The sequence below is a fragment of the Polypterus senegalus genome, chromosome 18 (genome assembly GCF_016835505.1).
Source record: "Polypterus senegalus isolate Bchr_013 chromosome 18, ASM1683550v1, whole genome shotgun sequence".
Classification (NCBI taxonomy): Eukaryota; Metazoa; Chordata; class Cladistia; order Polypteriformes; family Polypteridae; genus Polypterus; species Polypterus senegalus.
In genome coordinates, this window is record NC_053171.1 from 33,574,114 (window position 1) to 33,587,298 (window position 13,185).

At 37.7% G+C, this 13,185-nt stretch overlaps 1 protein-coding gene across 6 annotated transcripts in view; it reads right to left on the reverse strand.

Moving 5' to 3' along the window:
• Positions 1-7,446: 7,446 nt before the first annotated feature.
• Positions 7,447-13,185, reverse strand: part of LOC120519128 (transmembrane protein 151B) — a 59,877-nt gene continuing 54,138 nt past the window's right edge. For 3 of the 6 annotated variants that reach the window (XM_039742246.1, XM_039742251.1, XM_039742250.1), the window contains one exon: positions 8,974-13,110. In XM_039742246.1, coding sequence (XP_039598180.1) covers positions 11,542-13,110 — 1,569 coding nt within the window. In that variant the 3' untranslated portion in view covers positions 8,974-11,541. Of the gene's footprint in view, positions 7,565-8,973; positions 13,111-13,185 lie in introns of those variants that run through there. The other 3 variants (XM_039742249.1, XM_039742247.1, XM_039742248.1) reach the window with 3 other exon arrangements.

Here is a 13,185-nt window from a genome sequence, read left to right on the forward strand (position 1 = left end):
TAACCCACCTCTGTTAAGCCAGTGGGTAACTGATGTTATATCCATCCATCCATCCATTTTCCAATGTTGGTGCTATTTGAAATTGGAAAAAATCAGATTCTCTCTAAGAGGATCTGTTCAAAACTTTTTTTTAAAACCTGGAAGGATCTTATCAATAGTATTTTAAAATAAGCACTTATATTGGGGTGAAAGACTCCTTTCTCTCTATACTACTCTCAAAAGTTTTACTCTGACTGTTGGCCTTTCTCTCTTTCTCATGGGTGGGGGTGGAATTGAATTTAGTTTTGTTATGTTTGACTTGATTGCATGGGATGTTATATGCTTGAAATAAATTCAATAAAAGTTGGAAAAAATAGGGGATCTGTTCAAAACTTTTTTAAAACCTGGAAGGATATAATCAATAACATTTTAGAATAAGCATTTATTTATTTTTCTACTCTTAAAGTTTTAGACTGGCTGTTGGCCTTGGTCTCTTTCTTGTGAGTGGGGGTTGATTTGAGCTTAGCTTTGTCAAGCTTGACTTGATTGTATGGAATGTTACTTGTTTTTAATAAATTCAATTAAATAAAAAAAAAAAAAGTATGCTTAGACAAGGAGTGCAGGCAAACTACACGTGTGTTGCATAGGTCATTATTCAAATCCATGGGAGTAGAGCTGTAAGGTCACCACCAGGCTAACAAAAGTGCCACAATGAGTGTGACTAAAGCATTTGATGAATATGAAATAATTTTTGCCATAGTTTTCAATGTCTAAATACCTAATAGCTTTGTTACCCCAGCATGATAAACAGACTCTAATAAGATATACTGTATAACACTGACACAAACACAGACAATGAGAGTTATTAATAGTAATTAATATCTATCAGTACTTGCCAAACCCAGTCCTTAAGTGCCATTTAGCCTATGCAGGTGGCGCAGTGTTATCACTGCTGCTCCCTACTTGGAGTGTTCTTTGAGTAGTGGAAAAGCACTATATAAATATAAAGAATTATTATTATTATTCTGATTTTCAAACCAGTCTTAATCACATTCTTATATCTTCAATAGCGCAACCTGCTTGTGAGTTAAAAGGAGAGGAGTAGAAGTGACTTGTTTCTTAATGACCTTGTAACATGTTTTGTGAAAGTGTAGGTGGTGAAAGGTAGATGAAGAATGAACTTTGTGAATGCTAAATATAGATTTATTTAAATGAAGATATTTCTTGTACAAAAATAATCATCCTCTTATACATAATGTAAGACATTAGCTTGTTTTGAGAAACCCTTCAAGACAGCCTGCAGCAAATGTTTAATATATCCAAGGATTTAAAAATGCATCCAGGCTTATTTTCCATGGGTATAAATACATGTTTATGCTATGATGTGCTTACAAGTGTATAATGACCTCATACGGTGTATATTTCAGCAGTGTAACTTCATCTTTTGGGAATTCAGTAGGCATAACGTTACCTTTACATCCATAAAACTTTAATATGGATATACAGTTTGTGAGCAAACAACCATAGGCGGAGTGGTGGCTCTGAAGGCTACGGATCTGCGCTGGTATCCTGAAGATTGCCGATTCGAATTCCTGTCACTGCCAAAAGAGATCCTACTCTGCTGGGCCCTTGAGCAAGGCCCTTAATTTTCAGTTGCTCCAGGGGCGCTGTACAATGGCTGACCCTGTGCTCTGACCCCAAGGGGTATGCAAAAACTAACAAATTCCTAATACAAGAAACTGCATAAGGCGAAATAAAGAACAAACAAACGAAAGAACAATAGATGGCAGAATTTGTTATAAAACTACATGTAATCTAGGCCAAATAATTGCAATAAGATAACTGTGGTTTATTGTGTGTCAATCAATAAATTGTGTGACACACTTCTGGGGAAAAATAGAGCATGGATTACAGGAAGGATTCTGAGAGGAACACATAGTGATGGAAAATCTATCCATATAAGAAGATGTGCAAATGAAGTGTAAAGAGTTTCTCAACATAAAAATCTCTAGAGAAGGAATCTCGGAACAGGGTGGAGTGGTTCCTAAGAACTGCTTACAAAAATCGTCTCAGTGATGTTTTAAATATATGCTTAGAGTCCTGCTAAAACCTGTGCTTTCATCAAAAATCATCATTGAGAAGCTCTAATGAGCAGCATTATGATTTGCAGGATTAAACATCAGCTGTCAAGTTCTAAGGCATTTCTGCACTGCATTTCATTTATACATTCATTCATTTATTTCTTTGCTTTTCCATTTTTGTTTTGTTTGACTAGAGATCTTGCTCTTAAAAAAACACAGCTGGTATACAATGGACTAGCTGGGTTGAAATCTAACTATGCAATGTGGACCTCAGCGTTAATGTTTGCAGTGTACCATCTTATTGGAATGTATTTTGTAATGCAATTATTAATAAGATGCATTGCTCATTCCAACAGTACTGTGACTTAAGAGTCTCAATGTCCCAAGAAGCACTTCCAAAATTCCCAGGGGAAACCAATTAAAGACAAATAAAGAAATTTACAAAAATAAAAAGGTTTTATTTCCACAAAAACGTTCTGTCAAACAGTGAAGCTCCATAGAGTGCAAAAGACCTAAACAGTCTGCCTAGACAATAAGGCACTCATAAGAAAACACAGTCCCGAAAAGCACAAATCCAAAGTGAGGTCAAAACACAAGGCAGAAGGCTAAAAATCTAAAATATCAAAAAGCTCAGAAGAAACTAGGAAACTCAGCGAAAATCCAAAGTGCTTTCAAATGAACCACCAGGGACTATGTGAGACCCTCTGGACTTATAGGCCAAAGGGGAGCTCCATGTGGTGACTGGCACGTGGTTCCACTGCTTGGGGGTCCACCTACAAAATACATGGAACATAACTAAGGTACTGATACATAGCTTAAATTAAATAAAATACAAATAATAAACACACATATTATTAATGTAAACAAAAGAACCAAAACCAAACAAAAAGGACATAAAACAAAGATCTGAACCCCAGCCAGGGAAGGAATCCTGCCTTAAGCATAACAAACATATGGCACATCACAAACATTTATAGTAATAAAGTGCATTACTACAAATGTTTATGTAGTCAACTGAACAGACATACAAACTCATGGATTCTTATCCTTTTACTACAGTGGATAAGGCTCACAGGAGCCAACTTCATGCTTTGCAGCATTAGATGGCAGTTGATTGCTGTGGGCAGGAACAAACAGTAAATAATATTAAATAATAAACTAAACCCATTTTTTTCACTCTTTAAAGGTACAGCACAAATATTTATTTTTCATTATGCCTTATTGTTTGAGTCATTGTGTGTCAAGTCAGGAGACATGTACCTGACTGCATTCAAAATCATTTGTTGTCCAAATCTGAGGTAACTAAAGTGAAAAATGCTTGAAAGAGCTCTTTAAAATGGTATATTTAAAGTCATTAAAATAACAAAAGAAAAAGAAGAAATATTGCAGTTAATGTTCCAATGTCTTTAATGAGAAAGAAATCCAGTTTTTGCTTGCAATGATGAATTCTTAAAGTTGTAGCACAAAGCAGCAGTTGCTAACCAGTCATCCTTAACATTTTTTTATTCCTGCTTGCCACCACTAGCTTTTGTAGGTAGCTAAATGCATTTTATTGGTGGTGCAGCATATTCTTTTCTTTTTTTCTCATTTTCTTGAGCAATTTTTGACTTTCTTCTATTTTAATTTGATGTGTGCCTTCAATCCAATGCTGTCTGGTGAGGTTCTGATGGAATAAATGAATGGATAGATGAAAAACACTATTTGTTAAAAGAATTAGATATTTTTCTTTTCTGGCTGGTAGTCATTTTTGCAAGTGCTTTTAGACTCTGATGACAATATAAAGTTGTAATTTATAGCAATTCCAAATCAGCTTTGAATTATTTTTAAAATAATGTACTTGTATGTAATGCACTATTAAAAAAGGCACAAAGACAACCAATCCAAACAATTTTTAATCTTCCAGTCTTGAACATTGGGCCCATTAAATAATATGGGTGAATTAATTTTAAATGGATTGTATAATTTGACAACTGATATTTCAAACCTTGTTTGTTAAAGATACTCTTAGTGACTTTACCTCTGCAGAGTGTCTGACTAGATCGAAAGACATTTGGAGCACAGTTAACAGCTGACAGCAAGAACATCTTCCAAACAATATGAAAGTGTAAACCAGCTCAGGTTTACAGCTTGGCAAAGGGTATGGTTATCTTTCAGAAACATTTTCCTGAGGTGGCATCAAGGAATTGACTCCTAGATATATCAGTCCATAAATGTGTTAGTACAAAGACATTTAGGTTGGCCATTTCTTCCCATGTTAAAATACATCAGTCTGGCCTAATGCTACAGAAATTAAGGGCATTGTCAGGAGTCCTGTAGGTAAATAAAATATCTGACAGGTCGCCTGTAAAAACAAGACCCACATTTTGTTTTAACCTTGTCATGGGAAAAGACAGTTTCCTTTCTGGGATTAATACAGTGCACCAATAACCAAAAAATATAAAAAATATGAGAATGTGAGAAGAAGAAAAACTCTTTCAAGCAAAATAGCAATACCTACCAGCCTTCTTCAAATTTTCCCTTACAGGTGCCATACTTTCCAAGAGCATCTACCACTTATTCAATTATTTATTTTCATTGGTTATTCCTCCAGAATTGTCTATTCTTGTTGAATGCAAACTCACTTACTCACTTTGTGAATGACACTTTTTATACTGTTACCTGAACATACGTACATAGCAAAGGTGTTATGGAAATGAAAGGGTGTTTTCTTCTGGAATCATTTCCCCACATTGTATAAAATGCCTCCATTCATTCAAAGCCCACCTATCCACATGTAGCAGAACTGTTTATGTATGGTGTATCAATTAGAACATCAGAGCCAATTCCCAACATAGACATGGCACTGTCAGCTGTCCCACATTCTCTGGTAGTACGCTGATAAAACACCATGTCAAAGTCATCAACTTTGTTGTCACTATCACAACAGTGTTAGTGTTCAGAATAATGAACCAACTCTAGTTTTTCTCAAAGCTTACTTTTAGGGCTTTACTACTCAAAAACTCATGCTAGGATTTGCTTCTAATTTGAAACCAAAGCATCTGCTGATTCTGGCACCAACTCGTTGAATTGAGGAATTCAGTTGAGTTGAGTTTTGGGCATCACACCAGTACTGGGGACAGGTGGGCAATTATAAAAACTATCTATTATAATTAGCTATTATAATTAAACTCAGACTTTTAAAAGTAACAATTTATCCAGTTAGTATACAAAAACATGATACAGTATGTCCTTATTTGACATCAGACATTAATATTGCATTAATATAACTGAAAATAATAAAAAAAAATAAAATCAGTAGCAGATGAAATATCCATCATACCATGTCATGCATTCAATAATATTTCTTCTATAAATAAATACATATTCAAAGTGAATTCATTAAAGCTTCTTTCTGAAATTAGTAAATTTTAGCACTGATGATCTCGTAAGATTTAAAACAGCAAAACTAGGTTTTTCTTTTCTTTTTTTTTTTTTGCATTACTGTTTTCACCACAAGAGGTCAGTGTACAAATATTAATCCACTACAATTACTTTAGCTCTGGAAGCTTGTGCTAATCTGACAAAATATATAGCATAGACAACGGGAAATGTTTGGAGATTGCAGGTAAGGTTTTTTTTTTAGGAAATTTCACCCAATTAAATTATGAGAAAACGAAAAAAAAAAGAAAACATCCAAATCCCAGTGAAGGTTTATTAGATTAACAGTCACTGCCATTAACTTACAATAAATCTCTAACAGCCCAAGACCAGAAGGCATTTTATTATTAATAAATATATAGATATATATTTACATTTTACCTTCATCTTCAACACCTTGAGCACAGACTGATGGGCTGATAAACAACTCAGACACACAAGTTGGTAAACAGACAAATAGGAAAGATTATTTGCTGGGCAGTCTTTTTTATCATACACCAATCTTAATTATTAGTTACATAAGAGATAATTTAAAACACATCTCCACCAAAATCAAGCTTACACCTAGTCATCACACCTGGAGAAAGCTCAGAAAACAGACCAGATATCTCAGATAGCATGTAATAAGTTTACAAGAAGTACATATTAAGTGTTGCATAATTCAACTGACTTCTTAGGACAAATGTGATTTTCTTCAGTTTCAGCAGACTGAGTACTATGCCCATTTAATAATTTTCCAGCTGTAGTAATTGCAGGGAATATGGTTGTTACTTCATAAAAGGCATTGCGCCCGATTTCTCAGAGTTACTGGTAAAATACGTGGCAGGAGGTGGCCTGAATGGTACTGTGTAGTGTAACTGATTAATCAGCATGCCATCAGACTTAACAGGTCTGGTAATCAACCTGTAAGAATCAAAAATACATTAAAATGTGTCATTAGATTTAGAACACCTTATAAGGAAGCCCATTTAGTTGAAAACCATGTCAGTGCTGTTGAATTTGTCTTGCAAGTGTTTTGCTCAGTCTTGCTTTATTTACAATATCATTGACATTCAATAGTAATAATACAAGTTCAGCACTGTACCAATAAACTGGCTTTATCTAAGTATAAAAACCACAAATGTCAGTCCAGATTCTTTATTATTGCAATAGCCATGTCAGATATTCTGACAATGAGTACAATGCTAACCTAGAAATAATTCATCAGGGTAATCCATTAATACTCCAGTAGTCCAGCACTATGTCATAAATATGAACAGAAAAAAATAGACAAAATGAAAGCAAGTGGTTACCTAAGTTAAAGGAAAGGTAAGGCTTTTCCTAACATTGTGGGACAATGATGGTCAATAACTCTACCATGAGCAAGACAAAGTGGGGCACAATGCTACATAGTTCAGGGGCACTATATAACAGCATTCATCCTTAAGGCTGCATTCTTTGCTTAGTCTTTACATAGGGTGAAAGGTGTTTAAGAGCAGTCAGGGATCAATAGAGTTTAAATTCTGGCCTTGCATATTATTTTCAGATTTGGCCAGATTTCACTTTCATGCAAGAGGGAAACATCTACAAATCCAGACTCCTAATGTGAGAGAAACCAGAATTCATCATTTTAAACCATTACAAATGCAATATTGTCAAAATTCAGTAACTACAGTGCAGTTATGCATTGTTGCAGTGTGCCTAGAGTGGGTTTAAACATTGTGCTACCAGTAATTGTTTGTAAGAATAATCAGGTAAACCTGGTTAAACACAAGCGTTATTATTTGTTCATATTGCAATTTATTACAGCTATTGTGAAGTACATACTGTATGGCAAGGACACCACCAAGGTGACAAAAGACAGAGTGCAGTCCCAAATGAAACACCTACAACAGGGGTGTCGAACTCCAGGCCTGGAGGGCCACAGTGGCTGCAGGTTTTCATTCTTGCCATCTTCTTCATCATTGACCAGTTTTTGCTGCTGATTACTTCTTTTAATTAACTCAGGCCCCATAGTTGTTTCTTTTTCCTTAATTAGCAGTCAAACAATAATGAGACACAAAACAGGCCACCATATGACCGGCTCAACTGTGCCCATCAGAAAATATCTGAAAATAAAGAAAGATGAAGGTCTCAGTAAGACTGATTTCTGAGGTCACCAAAACATTCTGACGGCATTCTTAAAAAAAGCAGAAAAACAACAGTTTTGAAAATGTCTGCTGTAGCAGAATGAGAGCAGCAACAAGTCAAGGAATTAAATAAAGGGTGTAATTAACAGCAAGGATTAACTTCTCATTAAGAAACTGGTTGGAGTGAAACTGGCTGGAGTTTGAATCCCCAATTTAGCTGGTCATCTGTTGGCTCATTTCACGTCTCATTTCTGTTTGGCTGCCAATTAATGAAGAAAGGAATCAATTCAGAGGACTGAATCCTTAAAAACAGATCTATTAAAATGAAGGGTAAAGGAGTTAATTAGCAGTGAAAATTGGTCACTGATCAGGAAAAGGGTTAGAATCAAAACCTACAGCCACTGCGGCCCTCCAGGCCTGGAGTTCGACACCCCTGACCTACAATATCACAAAGGCTTTGGATACAAATCTCTACATGTACCCTCTTGGATACGGCTAGACCTAGAGCTTTAAAGACCCCTATCAAGTGTTAAAGCCCAGAAGTAAAACTTTCAGGGGTATTCAAGTTGGACAGAGTGGCCTAAGAGGAGGAAACTGAGGAGATTTCACAGAATGTTACAGATCAGGTAACTAAGCACCTGATAAGAATCCTTGGCCCTCTATGAAGAAGAGCAGGAAAATATCACTAAGACTACCAAACGATCATAATGCCCACTTGTTGACACATACAAGAACAGGGTCCCTGAATAGGAAAGTTAGGTCCGGATTGACCATTGTGGGTTGAGGCCTTGGAAGACAGGCTGCTATGGGCAGTATGCAGATGCTTACTTGGAAGAGAACTGAGCAGGTGGGAAGTTTGTCTTTTAACTATGACCCTAGATTTGATTTCAGGGTTAGAAATGGAACTGGCAGGATGTATAAACCTGTCTGGTGTTGGGAAAGAAAAGCCAAAGTCAACCAGGATGTCTAGTAAGATCCATGAGTGACTCCATGGCACTGGAAGCTTCCACACTGAATGGACGAGGCATAGGCCTCAGTTTTTGTTTAATATTCTTGTTTTGTTTGTATATTGGATTCTTTCTATGCAGAAGTCTTGCTTTTTTGTTTTACTATTTATAATAAGATGAGGGGCGGCATGGTAGCGCAGTGGGTATCGCTGTTGCCTCGCAGTTAGGATACCCGGTTTCGCTTCACAGATCCTAGTCCCTAGTGTGTGGTTGTGTGTGAGGGTACTGTATGTGTGCGCCCTGTGGTGGGCTGGCGCCCTGCCCGGGGTTTGTTTCCTGCCTTGCGCCCTGTGTTGGCTGGGATTGGCTTCCAGCAGACCCCCGTGACCCTGTAGTTAGGATATAGCGGGTTGGGTAATGGATGGATAATAAAATGATAAATTTTGATAAGCTCTATTGTCCTTGAAATAATTTTAAATAATAAAAGACAGCATGCAGATCCTTTGTTACTTATTTTAACTACTAGCCTATGTACTACTGTGCATTTGACATTCTTAGCTAACCATACTGTGAAGAATCAATCCATATTTTATCAAATCTATCGAAGCTAAGTCAGTGTCATAGGGGCCTATCCCATGAACATCAAGTGTAAGTCAGGGTGCCAAACAACTGCACTTCTGCACACACATACAATTATTCATACAGGGATGGTTTTGCTTTATTAACTAATCTAATATGCACATCTTTGAGAAGTCCCTAGGGAAAACTCAGTTCCGAGAGTACTGTGTAGAAAATAAATAAATAAACAAATATACAAATAGGGGACATTTAAAATAGGCCTTTTTTAGGTATGCTAAAATAAGCAAGATCTCCACGCACTAAGCAGAAAATCCTCTCCAGGGACAAATGTTGTTAATGGGATTCCTCAAACTTAAATCAAGCCAAGAACTCCTTTCAAAGTGCAATTCCCTTGAGGGTTCTTTGCATATGTGTTGCATCCCTTCTCATAAAATTGGTGACAACAGATACCATGGGATTTTCTTTAATAAAGTGGTGTTATTTATTTGAGTCAGGATAATTTATTGTGACAGGATGTTGTAGAAACCCTAGTGGGAAGCGAATATTTAAAGGGTGTGATAGAGCAAGATGAAACTGACCAGCTTGAGCTACACTTCTCAATGGCTTGACCTTGTCTTTTTTATTTTCAGTCACTTTAAGCTTTTAGCTGTATTTTTATAAGCTTTGTTGCACAATGTTTAAATGCAAATGGTCTGCTACAATAGAGCACAGGTGTTTAAAGCAGGGAAAACAATGAAAGGGTATCTCAAAGCCAAGGCAAACAAGAGACCTGGAGGCCTTATAGATGATGCAGTGTATTTGTTCTCATTGACTGTCCAACATTGCACAACCAGATCCAATTTTCAGCAGATTATAACCTTACATAGAAGCAAAACTCTTTGTGAAGAGCACTTTGGACATACCGTGGGCTTCTTAAGATTTTAATTTCAGATCACAGAGATGGCAACAATAATAAATGTTAGAAACTGCAGGCCTTCTGGTAAAGTTTAAATCCAAAATAATGTGAGGTGGCAGTTTTGATTTGTCAGCAATGGACTGTATAATAATATGGCAACCCTTTATCATTTATTATGCTTTGCACCTTCAACACTTAAGTTTTTGTCAAAAGAGTTATTAAATGTATAACGTATTTGGTTCAAGCTTCCATTTGTGACAAATCAAATCTGAGCCACTTTCACACCTGGAAACTTGTTTATACTTAAACAACCATATTATGGACTATGTTCTGCCATAACTGTGGGAAAGTAATCAGCAGCCCTTATTTTTCCTTTTTAACACAAGGCAAAGTGTAAAGATTTTCTTTTCTGTTTACACCATAGCAGAATGCTGGCTTTGGAAATTTCACTGTGTTTGTGACAGCTGTCTTTATTTCTAAAATATTTATTCTGTCAAAATACATGAATATTGTAGGTTAGTTATGATTATAAGTTATTACATTTATATAAACACACTATATATTATGCAGATGTGTCTTTAGAATAAATGGAAGCTTAGATTTTTCATACCTGTGCTAAATGTTTTAATTTCTGAAATCACTTATTATCAAAAAAAGATGTGAAAAATGAAACACATGTAAATTTGATTTAATATTTTTGTATAAGACTACCTGATTTGTTTGTATCCATTTATTATGCACTGATGTGTTATGTTTGAAAATAGCTATTATCATCAAGATGTTCACCATCATAAGCACTAGAAGAAAATGGACCGTGGGGCATATATTTAACCCAGTTTAATATGCTCTTTCTATTTGGTCATAAATCCCAAAACTAAATCCAGGAATCTACTTGATACAGCTTATTGGGCATTAAGTGTTTGGGAATATCAAGCCTAGTCACTTCCTACTCTAAATTCAAACACCAGAATTTGGAGTTTCCTCCTCTTTTTAGTTTAGGATGGATGACTTTCATTTCTTTATTGAGTTATTCTCATTTGGTCAAACCCTTTGATCTGTACTCTTATGCTTGTACACTGGGAAAGTATTGAATTAGTCCTCACCACCAGGCAAAAGCAGTAACAAACAGGTGTCCTCTAGGGATGAGGCATGAAGAGAGGAACAAAACCATGGAACAGGATCAGATGGAAGACCAGAGTGAGGAAGACACTTGTGACAGCTCTTACACCCTGACTCCCTATACATTCCTTAATGAAGAAAGGAATTGAGATGACATATATCACACATCTTTTAAACCTATACATTGCCCATAATGCCAGGCTGAAGGTTTGATGTAAAGGAATAATCAGTGACATAAATATACATACAGGAAGCAGACTAAGCAGCCAGCAAAAAAAAACACGAAAATAATGGTATATGAACAGACTATTGGGCAGTGAGGTCTCATTCTGTGTCTTTAAAACATTGGTCAATGGTGGAAATTTAAGCCTATAGCCTCAGTCACTGACAGGCTATTGAAAAGCAACCTACACATTTCACAGAGAAGTCTCAAGGCAGCAGGAGCCCCGGCGAACATAATAACGACGCACCTCCCCAGAGTTGGCACACCCTTCTGACCGGTGGACAATAAGTACTGGGAAGAACCTGGCATCACGGTAAGTTGGGGGGCTTTCATTTAATGCCAGTTGGCTGGAATAAGAGCGACAGCACTGTTCATCCAGGCAGCACCGCTCTGTCAAATTGCTGCTTCGACTCCTCCACAGGCCCATAGTGCGTCGAGAGCCATACATGCGACACAGTGAAAATCGTGAAGTGTCCAGAGAGAGGCGAGAGTGAAATGCATGGCGAGAGAAGATGGACGAACAACTGGAGCTGGTGGCTGCTGGTCTTTGCCAGTCCTGCAAGTAGCAACAACGTTCACAATCCTGAACAAGGGCTCCATAACTCCGAGCAGGGTAGCTGTCCCTTAAAAAGCAAGTGGAAGACCCAGTGTCACCAGACCCTGAACCAGAACCAGCCAGATCCATCAGCATTACTTCAGAATAGCTTGGAATGAGCTGACGGTTAGAGCGAATGTGCCATTCCAGTTCTGTGCTGTCCACAGTATCAGCTCGGGGTAAACCGTAACTGCAACCATTCAGAGGTACATCTTCCATTGGAGATGGGCCACTGTTACTGTACTCTAGACCAAACAGCTTCTCCACATGGTAGTGCACATAAGCTGTACGATACTCAATCAGAACCCGGAGGGGCCAGGACAGCATAAGAAGTGCTGCCAGCCAGAATGCCAGGTGTGAAGCATACCAAGGAGGTTTGTCAGGGTCCACATAGGCAATCAGGTGCTCCTTAAAATCCACATTTTTTAACTGCATTCCTTCTCTTGCTTCCATGTAATCGTCTAGTCCTTCAATTTCAGTAAAAAATCGAGCTCGCTGGTTAAGATAGGCATTCTCTGCACCAGAACCAGCAAAACTGAAGCACTTGGTAAAGCGCAGCCTGGTAGCCGAATGACTTTCAAGCCCTTTTAATTCCCTGGAGATATCCCGCACACCACAACGTGTGTAATCAAACTCCCCTTCAGCCACATGAGTATTAACACGTTCATGATACACTTGTGTAGTGGTATAAGCATCACCATTGCGGTATCGTGTGACTTGTCGTGTCCTCCGAACAAAATGATAGCTAATGGCCTTCCACCAGACACAAGGTTTTGCCTGACGCATACGTAGCACTCTCTCATAAACACTGTCCACGTCAGCCTTGCACTGCAATTCACTACGGGCACGGCAATGCCAGCACTCCACTAAGTAGACCACATAAAGCATTAGCAGGAATGCCAGGGGTATGTAAACATAACCATCTGAGCAGGGGCTGTCATGGTAGATCATGGATCGGCCGCTCATGCCCATACTTCCGCGCAGTGAGGAAGAGGATGAAGAAAGGGAAGAGGTGGCTGATGAGTCGAAGCTCAGTTTGGTGACTCGTGTTAGTTGGCACCAAGCTACTGCTCCCAAGCAGCCATACATCAGCAGAGACAACAGCAGGCAGCGCCAGTGTGATTCACGGCACATGGAGGCACTCAGAGATTGTTTCACTGGACGCTGCTGTAAAGAAAGAAGAGAGAAAAAAGGAGACCATTAGATAAGATTTCATGGTATCATAAGATTCTAATTGTTCAT